Below are 19956 nucleotides of genomic sequence, written 5' to 3' on the forward strand. Positions count from 1 at the left end.
ACGAAGTATCAACGTTACACATGACCTTATCCCTTATATATTAATTGTTATATACTAATTGAGGAACATTTGAAAAGATGTAACCTCAATTTTGTATTAATTAAAAGAGGCCCCAATGCATAGGTGGCACTCAATTAGGTAGTCAATTACATTCAATTGAAAAATAAGTAGGTCCACATTTTATTTTTATATGTTGTTAGATACATAAGTTGGTCAAACTATATGATATAATGATATGATATGATATTTTATTTCCTTAAATAAAACCTATGGAATTACCATAAATGACTAATATATATATGACAATTAATGATTTTAATAATAAAGATTTGATAACAATTTATATCTCCTCCATCATTTTTTGTTTAATTTTATATTTTTAAAATAAATTAAACAATCAAATTAGCTATAAAAGTAAAATTTAGATTTTTTCGTATATGTTATATTTTGAATTTTTAAAAACGACAATAAATGACTAAAACTATTAAAATTATTATGTTAAAAATTAATGATCAATGGTTTAACATTTTTATTATAAGAAGATACACATGATTTTAAAACCATATGAGTAAAAAATATCATTTAATAATAAAATAAATATATATATATATATATATATAGATTAAACACTATATACCATAAGATAACATAAATATTTTAATATTAAAACTTTCAATGAATTTTCAAGAACATTTATAAATTATAAACTTATTAAAGATTTCAGATTGAAAATTTTGTTATCGATGATTTAAATATTTTGTTATAAAACGATATGAATGATCATAGAACCGTATGATTATAAATTCTTATTTAATAAATAACTATATAAAATATACTATTCTTAGAAAAATATGTTGATCTATCTTAACTTATATTACACTTTTTATTAAACTAACTATCGAATTGATAAATAATGTACCAAAAAATGTTTTGCATTTTCCTTAAATAAAAGCTACGAAATTACCTAATATGATTAACATATATGTGAAAATTAATTATTATGAATAATAAATATTTGATAACAATTTTGTGTATCTTAGTTATTTTTTTAAAATTTTATATTATTAAAAGATATTAAAAAATCACATTAAATATATAATAAGAACATTTATATTTTTTTCTTATATGTTATATTTTGAATTTTTTAAAACGTCTATAAATTATTAGAAATTTGAAGATCCTCACTCTGAAAATTTTGTGATCAATAGATTATTTTTTGTCATAATAAGTTATAAATGATCATAAAATTGTATTAATATGAACTTTTATTTAATATTATAAGAAGATACACATGATTTTAAAACCATATGAGTAAAAAATATCATTTAATAATAAAACATATATATATATATATATAGATTAAACTATATACCATAAGATTACATAAATATTTTAATATTAAAACTTTCAATGAATTTTAAAAAACATTTATAAATTATAAACTTATTAAAGATTTTACATTGAAAATTTTGTTATCGATGATTTAAATATTCAGTTATAAAACGATATGAATGATCATAGAACTGTATGATTATAAATTCTCATTTAATAAAGGACTATATAAAATATACTATTCTTAGAAAAATAGGTTGGTCCATTTTAACTTACATTATATTTTTAATTAAACTAACTATCGAATTGATAAATAATCTACCAAATTTTTTTTTGCACTTTCCTTAATTAGAAGCTACGAAATTACCTAATATGATTAACGTATATATGAAAATTAATTATTATGAATAATAAATATTTGATAACAATTTTGGTATCTTAGTTCTTTTTTTAATTTTATATTATTGAAAGATATTAAAAATTACATTAAACACCCCTAATCCAAATGAAGCCAAACTATTGTTTCATTCTCCAAAATATAATAAAAATAATAACTTAATCCCACGCAAGGCGCGGGTCTTATCGTAGTTTAATTTATAATCAATGAATACGATATATTAATCATTATATTCGTCACATATCTGGTTTATTTGAAAGTACCATTTTTTTCTGTGTGATACCTTCTGTACTGCGTCTGTGACTCCTTTTTAGCAGTACAATCCAAATCTCTGTATAGATTGGATTTTTATTTTATTTTATACTTTTTGGTAAAAAAATATATTTTATTTTATATTCTTGAATGATTATTACTTCAGGCCGTGGATCTGTAATCATGTAAAATGTACAGACGAAGTTTAAACAATATTATAATTTAAATCATATAATTTAACCTTTAAAAAAAACATATTTTCTTCAATGAGAGTTGGAAATGCAATCTTCAAAATCTGTAGTAGGTATTAACCACTAAGCTTAAATTCATTTGTATTTCTTGTTGGACGGTTTTAATAGATTAATAATATTCGATATTTATTTATCAAAGTTTACATGTGATTCCTTGTTTATTTAGTTGATCCATTATTATTACTATCATGCTCGGCTTGTCCGTTGATTTACTAATTTAGTGGTTGGTGACCAGATCTGTGAATCTGTTATCATTTATTTATTTTATTTTGTTGGTTTTCCAATAGTTCAAGATAAGAAATATATTCACCTGTTTATAATGTAAAATGTTCTTGAATTTTATTAAATTTTCGCATGATTTAATCATTTAAGTATGTATTTTTAGTTTCGATGATAGAAATCTCTACAACATTAGCAAGAAAATACATCATTTATTTACATACTATATAACAACTCACTAGGTAGTAATCCGTGCCTTACGTTGAATAAGATTATTAATTTTTTTTTTAAATAAGAAAACATTAGTTCTGTTTAAATTTGGATATCGGTTTAATATAATTACCATTATAAATCTATATATATATATTTCTCTGTTCGATTAAAACAGCCTTGACATACCATACATAATCATCAGTTTCCCATAGTAAAATCTGATATCAAGTGGATACTGGCCGACTTACGATATTATATGCTATATTTATAGATTATCAACTTCGCTACTCATCAACTTCTTGCTTAACATCCCATCATATGTTCTTATCTGGTTTAAAAGTCTTACCAATGATATAGTTTGATTCTTTTTTTGACAGTTGACAATGAAATAACAAATTTTGAGGCTCCTCTTTGCTACTCATAGACTTGTTATGAACACTTCTCAAAAGTTGGCTTCTATAACTACATTCGCTTCTCATTAGATTCCCAAAACTTGGTACTTGACTAATCATCAAACCGTTATATATGAACATCGATGCTTCTCATCAATTGGCTTCTATCAACTCGTTCAAAACGTATATGCTTCACAAAAGTTGGCTTCTATAATCACTATTACATCGCGTCTCATTAGATTCTAAAAACTTGCCATCTTGGCTACTCATCAAACTGTTATGAACATCGACGCTTCTCATCAAGTGGCTTCTATTAAATCGATTGATATGTTCTCAGTGATAAAACGTGCTTCTCATTAGTTAACGTAAATTAGGAAACTTTGTTTTTAAAACACAATTTTTTTTATGAAAAACTCTGAAAAGATGACACGTCAGTATCCTTCTTTTCAAAGTTATGTAAAACCATCACGTATTCAAATAGTGTGAACGCATTTAAGCCAATCCTTTAATATAAAGGAGATTAACTTGTTACTTAATTTTCCTTTTTACTATTTGCTACGAATCAGTGCTAATATTGTCTTAAAATTTACTAATGGTATGTTCATGTTCGTCCTAGTGGCTGTAGTAAGATATGCTATATCTTTTGATGAAAGCTGTTGGTTTAAACTGTGACAAGTCTATGAACACAATAAAATGTGAAAGAAAATTATAAACCTTAATTATACATGTAATATTTACTCAAAATAAGATTTTATAAGGAAAAAACATTGGGAATTTCAAACGAAAAGAACTCTTGAACTAGTGAAAGCTGCTTATCAAACTTTCAACAGTTTGATGTTAGTTTTGATTACAGAATATTAATCTTATACTCCAAATAGCTTGAATATATGTTGATTGTTTTCATTCGATAGGTGATGACATTTTATGTAATCAAATGTTGCTCATAATATATATTTCAAGACTTAACAACTTACAAAATTGTCAACACTGGTCAAACTATCCTTGGTGTGCATGAGTTTAGCATGCAGCAAATACAAGCTACCAACTACCTTTTTCATCGTAATCCGTTTGCGCTATACGTACTTCGAATTTTAAATTTCTACGTTTTTGGAATTGTATTTATTTATTAGCACACAAGGTTGACAGCTCAGTTTTAATCATTTATAAAAATAAGTTGTTATAATTATCCCAGAAAGCACACAAAGCATTTGTCATCCAAGTATCCAACGATTTAACATACACGAAAGAAAATAATACCACATATTCGAACCTATCTTACTATACCATACACATGCTGACATATACATGCATATATTGGCCACAAGTCACAGTAGGTATAAACAATTTTAATCAACATCTTATGACTGACTATACACATATTAACGGGCACTAGCACATTAGTTTAGATACATAGTAAAATCCTTATATCAGTAATCTGAATTCAAAGGTATCCTCACAGCTTTTTGTTTTGTTTTGTCATCTGTTAGATTAATAAACGGTTAACATACAAGATATCATGAGAAAGGCTAGTAACCCATTCCAAAAAACTACTACTATACTCAGAAGCTAACAACTAACTAAGCTTCCACAAGACAAGCCAATCAAGAGAGACCTTCCAATACGCTTGTACCAAAAAATAGCCACCATAAACCTGCCAGACATCAGCCAAAAAGTATCGTCAATTTAACTTAAAATAAAATAAAATAAAATGACTAGGTACCAACCCCACTACAGATAAATGAACAAACTAAACACGAATCAGCTGTTAAGCTGAGTTGAGTTGAGCCGAAATTAGTGTAGCAGTCTCTTGTGAACCTTCCGAAACCTGCACCACTTGTTGAGCTACTGGCGCCTCCCGGTTGCTATTTTTTTTATCTTGTCGAGCTACATTAATATCCCTTCCCTACCTGTTGAATGTAAATGTGCCCACTAGCTTAGCTCTGGTTGCTCAAAATTAAAAGTAAAATATAGTAATTTATATCCTTGTTCGATATTTGGGACAAACATTTTTTTGTTATATGTTTTATTTTTTCAGTTTTAAAATTTTCATCCTATAAAAGTGAACATTTCTACTTTATTATAGTAAATTTTTATTTTTATTTTGTTGCATCAATAAACTTACTGGTCACAATTTCAATTATAATTAAATCATGCAGAAAATAGGTTATATTTATATTTTGGACTTTGGGCTATTAAAGTTTTATTTTATTATTGGCAAATATATTAATCTCATCTTGGAAAAGGTAGTTTAAGTTTCTCAAAACTAAAAAAACAATATGTAGCAAAAAAAAAAGGAGGAAATATTGTAAGTGAAGTAGCTCAAATTCGTCACCAAACACAAACAGCCATCTAAATCCAACCGTTTCATGATAGATCTAATGGTCATCATTTTGTCTCAACAACGACATCACTAATTTACAATATTCTTATATTTCCACCTACCAAAACTATGTCATCATCACTGATGAATTTTTCTGTCCTACCTTATTCGTAGTAATCTCGTCTTTTTTTTTTTTTTTTTTTTTTTGTAATCTCGTCTTTCGTATCATTCTGTAGTCATAAAATTAATTAAACTTACTTTAATATGAAATCAATTTTGTTATATTTTTGGCGTGTACCTAAATACAGAAAACAAAAGATAAAATGTATGTTGCCACAAATGACCATTCATAAAAATATTTTATAAATTTTTATGTTTCTAGGTTAATAATCTTGTTGGTCAATAAATATTAAATACATTTTTGTTCAAAAATGTATTAATGGGAAAATATTAGTAATACATTTTAAGCTGCCTATTAAAACCAGAGAGGTAAGCCAAATAAGCCAAAGTATAAACAAGTAAAGTCTAAAAGTCCAAAGCAAAGAGCTGCTTTAACCTATAGATCCGGTAGCCAGTCAACAGTACCGTTTAATCCCTATAAATAGCGACGGCGTTTACATCCACAAATCGTCCCGAGTCGTTTCTTCGGTATTAGATTTGCTTTGAGGCATAAGTCAGAGAGAGACTGAGATCTTAGATCTGAATCGCCCTCATCGCAATCGCCAAAGGTATCGCTCCTCTTCTTCTCCTTCCTATTTGTTTCTATGTCGATTCGTGTTCTCGTCGCGTCTGTTTTCGAGTGTTTAGTTCTCTCGATTCGTCGGGGTTGTATTTGATTACAGCTTCCTATGTTCAGATTTGTAACTTTTCGAATCGTTTAAACAATATTGTAACTGGATCTGCGATTGCGTGGCTCAGAAATGAGATGCTGAAGTGTTTTCGTTTAGATTTGAGGGATGTGATTAGGTTTAGTTCGATCGTAAACGGATCTGGATCTGTTTGTTTTCGAGTCATTTAACTCGATTCAGGATTCATTATAGCAGATCTTCATGATGTTTTTGCTAAGATTTGGATTTGGCTCAGTTTTAAATGGACTCCATTAAGTCATAAATGAGTCTTCCTAGTTAATGATTGCTTATGAACTATTAAGATCCAAGTTCCATAAAGTCATTTTGCAGCTGCTAATGTGTCTCTCAACCCATTTTGGGAATCTGTGAGGATCAGAAGAATCGATCGAATCACTTAGGATAAGATTGCATCTGTTTTATTCTGTTTTGCTGAGCAATGTTTTGGAACCTCTTTAGCTTTATGTCAACTTGAGTGCTCTGGAATCAAATTATTCTTTTTTAACCTTTTAAAAAGGTTTCAGGATTATATAACAACGGTTGCTGATTCAATGTTTCTTATGTTGTTTATTAGCTTTGAGAAAAATGGAGACTTTCCTATTCACATCTGAGTCCGTGAACGAAGGACACCCAGACAAGCTTTGCGACCAGATCTCTGACGCAGTCCTCGACGCCTGCCTTGAGCAAGACCCCGACAGCAAAGTCGCCTGTGAGACTTGCACCAAGACCAACATGGTCATGGTCTTCGGTGAGATCACCACCAAGGCTACCGTCGACTACGAGAAGATCGTCCGTGACACTTGCCGCTCCATTGGATTCATCTCTGATGATGTTGGTCTCGACGCTGACAAATGCAAAGTCCTTGTCAACATCGAGCAACAGAGCCCAGACATTGCTCAAGGTGTTCACGGTCACTTCACCAAGCGCCCGGAAGACATCGGAGCTGGTGACCAGGGACACATGTTTGGTTACGCTACTGACGAGACCCCTGAGCTCATGCCTCTGAGCCATGTTCTTGCGACCAAGATCGGTGCTAAACTTACTGAAGTGAGGAAGAACGGAACTTGCCGTTGGTTAAGACCAGACGGCAAGACCCAAGTCACTGTCGAGTACTACAACGACAACGGCGCTATGGTTCCAGTCCGTGTCCACACCGTCCTTATCTCAACCCAGCACGATGAGACCGTGACCAACGAGGAGATCGCACGTGACCTCAAGGAGCACGTGATCAAACCAATCATCCCGGAGAAGTACCTTGACGACAAAACCATCTTCCACCTCAACCCATCAGGCCGGTTCGTGATCGGTGGACCACACGGTGACGCCGGTTTAACCGGACGCAAGATCATCATCGACACTTACGGAGGATGGGGAGCTCACGGAGGAGGTGCTTTCTCAGGGAAAGACCCGACCAAAGTCGACAGAAGCGGAGCTTACATCGTGAGGCAAGCCGCCAAGAGCGTTGTTGCTAACGGAATGGCTCGTAGGGCTCTTGTCCAGGTCTCGTACGCCATTGGAGTTCCCGAGCCGTTGTCTGTGTTCGTGGACACTTACGGAACAGGGTTGATTCCAGACAAGGAGATACTGAAGATCGTGAAAGAGAGCTTCGATTTCAGACCAGGGATGATGACTATTAACTTGGACTTGAAGAGAGGAGGCAATGGGAGGTTTTTGAAAACGGCGGCGTATGGGCATTTCGGAAGAGACGACCCTGACTTCACCTGGGAGGTCGTGAAGCCACTCAAGTGGGACAAACCTCAGGCTTAAGATTCTTATTATTACTATCATGATTTTAGTATTTTCTATGCTTGTTTCTATCCCTTTTCACTTTTAAACATCTGCTTTGAGCAATAATTAACCCCCTCTGTTTTGGGGCTTTTATTTTATTTTCTGTCTTTTTTAATGAAAGTTTATGGTTTGTCTGATCTTTATAATGTTTTCTTCTTTGACGACGATATAAGCTCACAATGATAGTCAAAGACTACGAGATTTACTCCTTAACAGGTGGTAAAGACTCATACCGGTAGTAGATATGCCGACCAAGCTACTAAAGAACACATGATAACTTCAAACTGTCCTCAGAACATGGATACAATTTTATTACTAATACATTTGGTTTTAATTTATACAGTTTTCTGGTTCTGATTCCAATAATGGTAACGCTCAACAAACAAGGTGAGCATTCTACTCGAGTCAATTTGTTCCCTAGGGGTTGATAGGATAATTATATCCCTAATAGAGTAATAGTCTATCTACTATATTTTCATAAACAAAAAAAATAAAAATAAAAATGCATCTGCTTTCTTTTTTCATATTAATTTTTTTTATCATAAAAATTGGAGAAAGAAATATATTTTCATAAATTCTTTCAAAACATAGAAAATGAGAGAATAGGTGAGATCTGTAAATCATTTTATAAATTATTTCAAACAGAGAAAATGAGAGAAACAAAGTAAAAATTACGTATCAATAATTTTTTGACAAAATTTGACTTAATTGATATAAAATTTATTATAACTCTTTTCGTAAAATACGGTAGCAGTCAATTTGGCCATTCGGTTTTAGTTCGGTTCTTCGATTATAGAGGCTTAGAATCCGTTCGGATATTTAGAATGTTTGGTTCATTTTCGGTTCAGGTAACAAAGTTGGAAACCGGTTTATATCCAAAATAATTTTGGATCCTATTCGGTTCTGGTTCGGTAAGTCTTTTTGGTTAATTAGGGTTAAAAATAAAATAAAATTGGAGTTTTTTCAGATCAAATATCATTTTTTTTCAGATAAAAATTTAGATGATTCGGATAATATTAAGTATTTTGGATAAAAAATATTAATTTAAATTTTGGGTATTTTGACTTGTAACTAATATTTTAAAATTATTTGATTATTGTAAAACGAAATATAACTAATATTTATAAGTTTGTAACCAATATTATAGATATTCAGGTAACTATTCGTTTTCGGTTCGGTTTTTCAAGAGAGATAGAATCCACTAGTATAATTGATATGATCCAAATTCGAATTGAATTTTGTTTTTTGGTTCGGTTCGATTATCCGGTTTCGGATAAATGTGCCTAGAGCCAGCTAGAAAGAATGATAGAAGCTCAACGACGTGGCACACAGAAGGTTATCCAACAAGAATCGGGTTCGGGGGTATATTTGTAATATCAAACACCTTATCCTCAACGTCTCAGTTCTCTCTCTCCCGTGCTCTTCACTCGACGACTCGCCCCGTAAACCAAAGTTCTCTCTCCTAGCCGGACTCCTGTCGCCCCCCGCCGGCAATTCTCCCGGCTCGCCGTCGAAACATGGTGTCTCCACTCTGCGACTCTCAATTACTAAACCACCGCCCTTCGATCTCACCTACATCTTCTCACTCCGTGATCGCTGCTACAAAATTCCTCCGCCACAATCATCTGCTGAGCTCTTCCCCGTTCCTGGGCGCCAAAATCAAAAACGGATTCAAGCTAGGTTTATCAGGATGTAGCAGTAGCTGCTCTCTTCGTCGGAGGAGGAGAAGCACGAGTGTAAACGCTTCACTAGGCGGTCTTCTCAGCGGGATTTTCAAGACTTCTGATAACGGAGAGTCCACGAGGCAACAGTACGCATCAATCGTCGCCTCCGTTAACCGCTTGGAGACGGAGATTTCGTCTCTTTCGGATTCGGATTTGCGAGGGAGGACCGATGCATTGAAGCAACGAGCTCAACAAGGAGAATCCATGGATTCGCTTCTGCCTGTAACTTTACCAAATCTTTCGTTTTAGTTTTGTGATTTGATGCCAAATTGGTTTGATTAAATCTATTTTTGCAGGAGGCGTTTGCTGTTGTGAGAGAAGCTTCCAAGAGAGTTCTTGGACTCAGACCTTTCGATGTGCAACTGATAGGTAAACGCAATCTCTGTGGACTGTCACTGTTTACTTTCCATTGAGTCTTTTGATATGCCTTGAATTAGTGAGCTTAGTAGCATTAGTCAGCACGGAGATTTTACTGCCCTGTCACCGAGTTAGGGGTCTAGGGGAACAACGTCACCCTGGTCTGAGGTCGGGGGGCAAAGACGCCCCAGCTCAGTCGATATAGTGTCACTCTTATATAGGGTCCTAAAACCGCGGGATACTATTATATATCTCTATTTGTACTAAGGAAACTGAAATCGCCTCCAAGAATACAACTGATTTGGTGAAGAACTAGCAATCTCTATTTTTTACACTATATTTAGACCAATGCTGTTTTAGGAGAATACAATGGATCCAACTCTAATAGAGATCTCTATTTTAGAAGAAAAAATAGCAAAATACATTGGAGATGGTCTTTATATGCGCCACTGTATTCTGTTTAGTCACATTTATTGCGCGAGTCTGAAACCGAGAAGATTTTAGGATGCGGGATACTCTCTTATATATATCCATCCCTATTTGTATTTTGAAATCTGAAATGGCCTCCTATAATATAACCACTTATGGATTTATTTATCGTGTTTATTAAGTATTTACTCGCATCTGTTATAGTACATTCAACTCTACGTTTGGTTTGATTGCAGGTGGTATGGTCCTCCATAAAGGAGAGATAGCTGAGATGAGAACTGGTGAAGGGAAAACTCTTGTAGCCATTTTACCTGCTTACTTGAATGCGTTAAGTGGGAAAGGTGTTCATGTGGTTACTGTCAATGATTATCTTGCTCGTAGAGATTGTGAATGGGTTGGTCAAGTTCCTCGTTTCCTTGGATTGAAGGTTGGTCTGATCCAACGTATGTCTCTTCCTCTGAACTCACTTGTTTATCTCTATTAATAGGAAAAATAACTAACTTGTTACTATGGCAGAGAATATGACACCTGAACAAAGAAAGGAAAATTATTTATGCGACATCACTTATGTCACCAACAGTGAGCTTGGATTTGACTATCTGAGAGACAATCTTGCCACGGAAAGTAATTCTTGCTTTGTTCTCTCTTTTGTTTCTGGATGTTACGAGTTTTTGTTTGAATGCCTTTGCTGAGTTGTTAGTTACTGAATGTACAGAGTGTGGAGGAGCTCGTCTTGAGGGATTTCAATTATTGTGTAATTGATGAAGTTGATTCCATACTTATTGATGAGGCAAGAACTCCTCTCATTATCTCTGGCCCTGCAGAGAAACCTAGTGAGCAATACTACAAAGCTGCCAAAATTGCTTCAGCCTTTGAGCGGGATATACATTACACTGTAAGACTCTTTCAGTTAATTCTTACATTGTTTGAATCCATTCATCTTCCTAATTCTAACTGCTCGCTGAGTTTTTTTTGGCGTTGCAGGTTGATGAAAAGCAAAAGACTGTTTTACTAACGGAACAAGGTTACGAAGATGCAGAAGAAATCCTGGACGTGAAAGATTTGTATGATCCTCGTGAACAATGGGCGTCATATCTTCTTAATGCCATTAAGGCAAAAGAACTGTTTCTCAGAGATGTGAACTATATCATCCGAACAAAGGAGGTTCTTATCGTGGATGAGTTTACTGGTCGTGTGATGCAGGTACTTGGGTATATCATTTTCTAATTAAACATTACGTAGTAGTAGTAACCCACTGAACAAGTTGTGTCTTCTGCAGGGAAGACGTTGGAGTGACGGACTACATCAAGCAGTTGAAGCAAAAGAAGGCTTGCCAATTCAGAATGAATCTATTACACTGGCATCCATTAGTTATCAAAATTTCTTTCTCCAGGTCGGTAATGCTCTACTATCAACATTTTGAATAAAGTTACTTCGAGATCTTAATGCTTAGTTTCTGCTGTGGTGTAGTTCCCGAAACTTTGCGGGATGACTGGTACTGCATCAACCGAGAGTGCAGAATTTGAGAGCATATACAAGCTGAAAACTACAATTGTACCCACAAATAAGCCCATGATAAGAAAGGTTTGTATTGTATCTTATTTTCTGAACTTGCACCTCAAAAATGTATGAGTAACTTTGGTGTTTTGTCTTTTCTAAACCAAAAAGGTTTCATCTTTCCTTGTTTAATCACTTGCAGGATGAGTCAGATGTGGTTTTCAAGGCAGTTAATGGCAAATGGCGGGCAGTGGTGGTGGAAATTTCTAGAATGCATAAGACTGGTAGAGCTGTGCTGGTTGGTACAACCAGCGTTGAGCAGAGTGACGAGCTTTCTCAACTATTGCAGGAAGCTGGAATAACTCACGAGGTAAGGCTTCCATGTAAATTTGAGAAATCTTATTTTGGGGCATCTATGCAGAGATAAATCCAAAATTTTTACTCCCTTAGTATTTAGTCCCCCAAAAAATCTATGGCATCTAAAAACCAGTTTGCAAAATTGAAACAAATGATATTCACTGTACTAGAAAACTGACAGATGATGTTATATGTATGTTGAACAAATAGGTCCTCAATGCAAAACCAGAGAATGTGGAGAGAGAAGCTGAAATTGTAGCACAAAGTGGTCGTTTAGGGGCTGTAACAATTGCCACAAATATGGCTGGGCGTGGGACAGACATTATTCTCGGTGGAAACGCAGAGTTTATGGCACGTTTGAAGCTCCGTGAGATACTTATGCCCAGGTATTATTATGCATGTAGCATTCTAATATGCCAATTATGATCAATCGTACTGTGACCGTGATCCTTTATGCACCCTTGGTATAACTGCTCTAGGTTATGTAGATTGTACATTGTTTCTTTTTAACTGAAGTTTTATTACATTTTGACTGTTTACTACAGAGTGGTGAAGCCTACTGATGGTGTTTTCGTATCTGTGAAGAAGGCCCCTCCCAAGAGGACGTGGAAGGTTTGACAGCGTCTCTTGTTTTGGTTTATAGCATGGGATTCTAATGGTTATTACTTACACTTGCTTTAAATTTGCAGGTGAATGAGAAGTTATTTCCATGCAAATTGTCAAATGAGAAAGTGAAGCTAGCTGAGGAAGCTGTACAATCAGCTGTAGAGGCTTGGGGCCAGAAATCGTTAACTGAGCTTGAAGCAGAAGAACGTCTATCTTATTCTTGTGAAAAGGTGAACAAACTTAGAAAACTTTGTCTTATTATGTTAAAAACTTAAAATAGAACTATCTTAGTCATCGATCTTTGCTCTTTCTCCACAGGGTCCAGTTCAGGATGAAGTCATTGGTAAACTAAGGAACGCATTTCTTGAGATAGCAAAAGAATATAAGGGCTTCACAGATGAAGAAAGGAAAAAGGTTGGTTCTGTTACATCAGATCAGTATGTGAATCTCCGTTAAGTATCTGTTGTTGGTCACCTTTTGTCTTGAATTGCTACAGGTTGTGGAAGCTGGTGGACTCCACGTGGTTGGGACAGAGAGGCATGAATCACGCCGTATTGACAATCAGCTGCGTGGGCGAAGTGGCCGCCAAGGGGATCCTGGAAGTTCCCGATTCTTCCTTAGTCTTGAAGATAACATATTCCGCATTTTCGGGGGAGATCGGATCCAGGTGACTGTTTATATCTACTATTACTACATTCTTCTTGAGAATATTCGCCTAAATGTTGTTGCCATTCAACTCTTTAGGGTATGATGAGAGCATTCAGAGTTGAAGACTTACCAATCGAATCCAAGATGCTTACTAAAGCTCTAGATGAAGCTCAGAGAAAAGTCGAGAACTACTTCTTTGACATCAGGAAGCAACTTTTCGAATTTGACGAGGTTCTCAATAGCCAAAGAGATCGTGTTTACACAGAGAGGAGGCGTGCTCTTGTGTCAGACAGCCTTGAGCCTCTGATTATTGAGTATGCTGAGTTAACAATGGATGACATTCTAGAGGTAAGTTAAAAACAGTGTTCAAGAAATAGCTTATTCAACTGAGTCCATTTCTATAACGACAGTCTTAACTCTGTTTTACCACTTAATAGGCAAATATTGGCCCGGATACTCCAAAAGAAAGCTGGGATCTTGAAAAGCTCATCGCCAAAGTTCAGCAGTAAGAGTTATATTTCTCTTAAGAGAAGAGAAAACACTTCTTTCACATACACTCACTCATTCCAATCTCTATCAGGTACTGTTATCTGTTGAATGATCTCACTCCGGATTTGCTGAAAAGCCAAGGATCAAGTTACGAGGGACTGCAAGATTATCTCCGTGCCCGTGGCCGAGATGCATACTTGCAGAAAAGAGTAAGTTTTATATGATTCTGAAACTTTTCTCACCAGAAGCTTTGTTGTTTTTGGTTGATTAAGCTTTTGTTTTCGATAATCAGGAAATAGTGGAGAAAGAAGCACCAGGGCTAATGAAAGATGCTGAACGTTTCTTAATCTTGAGCAATATAGACCGGTTATGGAAAGAACACCTTCAAGCACTCAAGTTTGTGCAACAAGCTGTTGGGCTTAGAGGATATGCGCAACGTGATCCGCTCATTGAGTATAAGCTTGAAGGATACAATCTATTTCTGGAAATGATGGCTCAAATAAGAAGAAACGTTATATACTCCATTTATCAGGTTCTTGATTAACTCAAAATCTCTAGTTCTCACACAAAACATTCACACATTCACTTCTTTTTTTTTAAAACAGTTTCAACCAGTGATGGTGAAGAAGGATCAAGACAAGAAGTCTCAGAATGGGAAACCAAGCAAACAAGTGGATAAGCCTAATCAAGTCGATGTCGCAGATGAACCATCCTCAGTTGCTAGTGCCTAAGAGTGGGTAAAACAGTAGCAAATCTTTTTTGGATACATGGACCAAAACTGTGGATCTATAAATTTGTTCGTCAACCTCATTTATAATGTATATAGCAAACACACTGAGAAAGGGACATAACAAAACCAGATCAAAGAGATTTCCTATCAAGAAGAATCTGTTGTAGTAATAGGTTTAGATCGTTTCCTCTGGCCTTGACCCCAATAGCTAGAGCTGTCTTGAGCTTAACCAACTCCCCTAATCGGAGGGAGGCTCGTTTGTGGTCTCTGATATAGAGAACAGGGACGTTCCGTGAAGCAGCTAAGTTGGGTATATGTTTGGTTAGCATCCTCGGTTTACAATCTGCTACTACTATCACTACCTGTGATGGAAACAAAGCTCTTCCTAAAAGGCTTTTTCTTCACACAAGCCAAACTAGTTATGAGAGTTGTTAGGGTGTAACCTGAAGTTGAACAGGAGGTTGTCTAGTGTCGGTAGGGTTTGGTTTCATCTTCTCCAGAACACGCGTCACTTCGTTGATCCCAATCGCCATTTGTTTCTGATTTAATCAAAACTGATCTTCAGAGAGAGAAAGAAACTAAAACATAAGCAAGAGTGTAGTAAGTAACCTTGAGCCATAGCTTCTCGGGCAAAGAGTTCACATTCGAAGGCTTGGACGTCTCAATTCCTCTTCAAGTTCGGAAGACGAAGGAGAGATTAGTGATGTTCTTATGCTTTTAAGGTTTAGAGTTGTTACCTTTGAACTAAGGCGAGAAGATGAGTTAGACGTTCGCCTTCGTAGTAACTACAATTCGAACCAGATAAAAATCGAAATCTTCAGACACAGGAACAGGATTAGACTGAATAAAAGGTAGACGTAAGACGAATGAAGAATTAGGTTACCCTGATTCTTTGACGGAGCCTTCCATCTTCTTCTCAGGGTTTATTGGTGCGACGCCTCTTATCCCTGTGTTTTTAATTCGAGGGAGGGAGTACCACGCAGAGATTTATTTGGAGTCTACATTTTTTACGGATAAATTTTCTACAAACTTTTTAGTTTATTTTCATAAAAATAATTATTAAAAAAAACTAATTAAAATAAATTTTATTAAAAGATATAAATATATCTTAGGTCAACTAACATCATTACCATCATTTCTATTCATCTCATAACATCAAGCATACTTTGAAATTCAATTTAGTTAAGTTTCTCATTTCTTTCCAATAGTAATTAACATATAAGCCTTATGGGCATCGACATTGGAAATAGAATGTGTTGTCATCGTTAATTGTACATATGCAGTTAGTCGCTTGGTTACAACAATCAAGTGTCTTGAATATTTAGTTGTAATCAAGGTTTTGGAAACCGGACCGGTATATCACCAAAACCGGTAGATTTTGTTTATGTAGAAAATAGCTATCAACTTTACCTTTTATATTGTAAACCAAGTAACTTTGCACTAAGCGAAGGCATATTTGGAGAAACTTTAAGAAGCAACTAGATACTGACCCGCCCTTTCAAAGGGCGGGTATTCTATCTATTAAAATGTCATTTTTCAATTTTAATATTATTTCTAATTAGATAAGCATGTGTTTCAATATTTTATTATCTAATATGGTTTTTATTTTTATAAATTGTAATGTAATTTATTTGTTATTAGTAAAATTGTGTTTACACATATAGGACTGCAAATCCGTTGTTTGTTTAATTCTTAAATATATCACATATATTAATTTGTTTATTTCTTAAATGTATAATCTCAATAAAAATAAAACAGGCTTTTTATGATTTTAAGTATAGACATTTTACACAAATTGGCATAATGGGTTAATATATTTGTTTATCTCTTAAATGTATAATCCCTGTATAAAAAATAAAACAATCTTTTTAATGATTTTCACTAAATATATTTTAAACAAAATGGCCTAATGGGTTAACAATTGTTCAATTTGGACCTATCGAATGGGCTTTAAATTTCTGTAGATCATTTAAGATATTAAAAAAAGTAATGGAATGTTTTGTAATTAATAAAAAAATTCAGGGGCAGATTCATAAGAAGTATTCTGCTTTAATAGTATAGATGGAAAAGATGAAAATCTTAGGAACTTAGTAGAACCTTTTTTTTTTTTTTTTTGGTCAAAAGGAACTTAGTAGAACCTTAATGGCGGTTTTATAAAGTTAAAAAACATAAAATAAGTGGAAATACCGGACTATTGGCCATGTGAAGACAACTCACAGGAGTATTTGCGACTCTTCTCTTCATAAACAACAGTCGGAGATATTGGTAGCTCCATCTTCGTGACGGTTGCAGAATGATCTCCATGGTTGACCTCATAAGTTGGTGAACTTTAAAATTTGTCTCTAGCTTCTTTTTTTTTTGGGTAATCTCTCTAGCTTGTTTTTTTTTTGGTAAAAATGTTGAAAATTGTCTTTAGTTTGGAGTTCTATTGCTGCTTTCACCCTGAAATAAGGATTGTCAGATTAGTTTTTTTTACATGAGATGTGGTTGTGTGTAGTTTCAACTATTTACATTGGTTTTTGCGTCAGTTATGAAACGTTTGAGATGCAGACGTAATGATTGCAATCATAATTGGGAGGGAGGAGAGGAATTATTGAATGATAGAAGCAATTACCTTACATTTAGGGAATATTAAGAGTCCTACGTCCACGTCGTATAATAACATGATTTTTGGGCAATATATAAGTGTATGGGCAATACTCCACTCATGAGCTAGCTTTTGGGTGTGATTTAGGCTCATCACTAATATGGTATCAGACCCAGGTTTGGCCCAGTATATAATTTTCTACATAAACATTTCCTACCTATGTAGCTTATACAAGTGGCCCATATTGTTGTAGTATTTCCGAGATGTTGGGCTTGGGTTGTTTCCGATGGACTGTTTCCCACCCACATCTCGAAGGGGCATATTAAGAGTCTCACATTGTGTAATAACATGATCTTTGGGCAATATATAAGTGTATGGACAATCCTCCACTCATGAGCTAGTTTTTGGGTGTGAGTTAATAGGGAATAAGAACATGGATAGATTCCAACGCCTCTGAATATGAACTGTTAAAGAGAATACACCCGACGGGAGGAAGAGAAAGACATAAAGTCGGATTTGGATGGGCGGTTTGTTAGATACAGTGTAGGACCCACAATAAAGAGGGGATTGATGACGTGGACACCTTTAGGAAATAGCAAAACTCAACTATTATAGTGTAGATTTATAACTATTTAACAAAAATATATAAAGATTTGACATAATAAAAAAAAGATATGAAACTAAAAGTCTATATTTAAGACAAAAGATGGTGTGATCCTCAGAAGGTTCTAATCAGAGTGAAAGCATTGAATGAAGAGTGAAATGAGTATTCTGGTCTATTCTCAGTTCATCAATACATGGGTGACATGGTTTCAATGTTTAATGGTTCATCGTCAGTCATCAATAATCATGTTTAATCGTGAAAGCACTCTAAATCCAGTAATTTAACTGATAGTTCACTAATATTCTACATTAGCAGGTTTGAATTTCAGGTCCTTAAGAATGTGAAATATGCAGATTAATAAAGCAAATGCTTACATGAACTTTTCATCATAATGCAAGGAGTACCGTCAGACGTAGACGTAGATTTTGTAAGACGTTTAAAGTTATACAGTCATACGTGATTACTAATAAAACAGTAAGAATTTTCGGTTGTAAAATCGTCTATGTAATATTTCTATAATAGTATAATTAACTAATGTTAAAAAAAAAACATGTTTCATCTGTCATTTCTTCATCACCATCATCCGATTGCTACCACTTCTTCTACCACCAACTTCTACCACCAATGCAAAACTCCAGCATTTTGAAGCCAACTCGGCTCCTAGTTTTTGCAACCATGCTTTAGTTTTCCCTTAATTAAATTTTAGAAACGGATTATCCGAGTTCTTTCCACAGCTGTACACATTTTCCTTTATGAAATCACCATTACACTAACATGAACTTCATCAAACCACCAAGAATTAAACCAATGAAAAGAACTTGTAAGGATTTTGCATCTAATCTGGACAAAACAAAGAAACAATAACATTTTAATTCTTAATTTCAAAAGAGACACTTCGCCTTAACATGAACATATCATAGATCTCTCAAATGAGTAGAGAGCTATGAACTCTCCTAAGAAGAAAGAGACAAAACATCCATCATCAATAGAATGAGATCATATAACAAATAAAAATAGAAGAGATGATGAAAATATAATGGAAATGAAAAGATAAGAAACCTAAATATAATATACTTCAAATATCACTGGAAGACAAAATCGTCTGTGCAAAGACGAAGTCTGTCGAAATGGAATCAAATTCTGATTACATCAAAAATTTATAGTAAAAATGGACAATTAATATCTTTCTCTCTTTGAATGAATGTGGGAAAGAAGTGAGATATATTCTTTGCTTTTGTTTTCTTTTGCCAACCAAAGTTTTTTCTTCAACTTATTTACTTTCTAAACTTTCACGCATTTTGACTATTTAGTTTCTATTTTATTCTTCGAAAATTGACCAATATTATAAGTTTATCTATATTGAATTTAATATATTACCATATTTTACTTTCTTTGTTATTTACTATGCCGTCATAACTTTGAAAGATTGATTTTGTTGCCAACCGAAGGTTTTTTATTCAACTTATTTAGTTTCTAATTTTTCACGCATTTTGACTATCTAGTTTCTCTTTTATTCTTTGAAACATTGACTACTATTATAAGTTTACCTTTATTGAATTTAGTTTATTACCATATTTCACTTTCTTTATTATTTACTATGTTGCCATAACTTTATATATATCATTGGGTTGAATCGTACTTTTGTCGTTTATATAAATATGATTGCCATGGTTTAAAACTGTATATTTGATATAAGCTCAAAAGAGTGTGCATTCCTATTAAAAAGTGAGAAAGTGAATACTTGCACCGGGTGGTTTCAGAAGAAAGAATATTTTATTCATATCCTCGAAAATCTTTGTCGAAATCATGAATAATGGCAAGATATTTTCATAAATTTCATATGTGCATATATATATCGTTCATTATTGGCATGTCATCGTAATTTTATTTTAAATAGTCAAATTTCAATATTGCATTAG

The 19956-nt window shown here is 34.0% G+C and overlaps 3 protein-coding genes across 3 annotated transcripts; 2 read left to right on the forward strand and 1 right to left on the reverse strand.

The window, feature by feature from the left end:
* The first annotated feature begins 5899 nt into the window (after positions 1–5899).
* LOC103858801 (S-adenosylmethionine synthase) lies at positions 5900–8167 on the forward strand. Its single transcript, XM_009136224.2, has 2 exons — positions 5900–6104; positions 6796–8167. Exon 2 carries the CDS (start codon positions 6807–6809, stop codon positions 7986–7988), a length of 1182 nt encoding a protein of 393 aa, XP_009134472.1. The 5' UTR covers positions 5900–6104; positions 6796–6806; the 3' UTR covers positions 7989–8167.
* A 1233-nt stretch (positions 8168–9400) lies between these two features.
* LOC103858803 (protein translocase subunit SECA1, chloroplastic) lies at positions 9401–14967 on the forward strand. Its single transcript, XM_009136226.3, has 19 exons — positions 9401–9955; positions 10030–10102; positions 10756–10962; positions 11036–11139; positions 11235–11414; positions 11504–11722; positions 11799–11912; positions 11990–12103; positions 12219–12386; positions 12584–12759; positions 12919–12985; positions 13063–13209; positions 13298–13393; positions 13476–13646; positions 13724–13975; positions 14065–14132; positions 14208–14325; positions 14409–14648; positions 14722–14967. The coding sequence occupies exons 1-19, from the start codon at positions 9527–9529 to the stop codon at positions 14845–14847; spliced, it is 3069 nt and encodes a 1022-aa protein (XP_009134474.1). The 5' UTR covers positions 9401–9526; the 3' UTR covers positions 14848–14967.
* Positions 14885–15981, reverse strand: LOC103858802 (ribonuclease P protein subunit p38). The gene is made up of 5 exons (XM_018657330.2): positions 15730–15981; positions 15584–15631; positions 15456–15516; positions 15290–15385; positions 14885–15208 (listed from the first exon to the last, which is right to left on the reverse strand). Exons 1-5 carry the CDS (start codon positions 15753–15755, stop codon positions 14978–14980), a joined length of 462 nt encoding a protein of 153 aa, XP_018512846.2. The 5' UTR covers positions 15756–15981; the 3' UTR covers positions 14885–14977.
* Between the last annotated feature and the right edge of the window lie 3975 nt (positions 15982–19956).

The sequence above is a fragment of the Brassica rapa genome, chromosome A03, assembly GCF_000309985.2.
Source record: "Brassica rapa cultivar Chiifu-401-42 chromosome A03, CAAS_Brap_v3.01, whole genome shotgun sequence".
Lineage (NCBI taxonomy): Eukaryota > Viridiplantae > Streptophyta > Magnoliopsida > Brassicales > Brassicaceae > Brassica > Brassica rapa.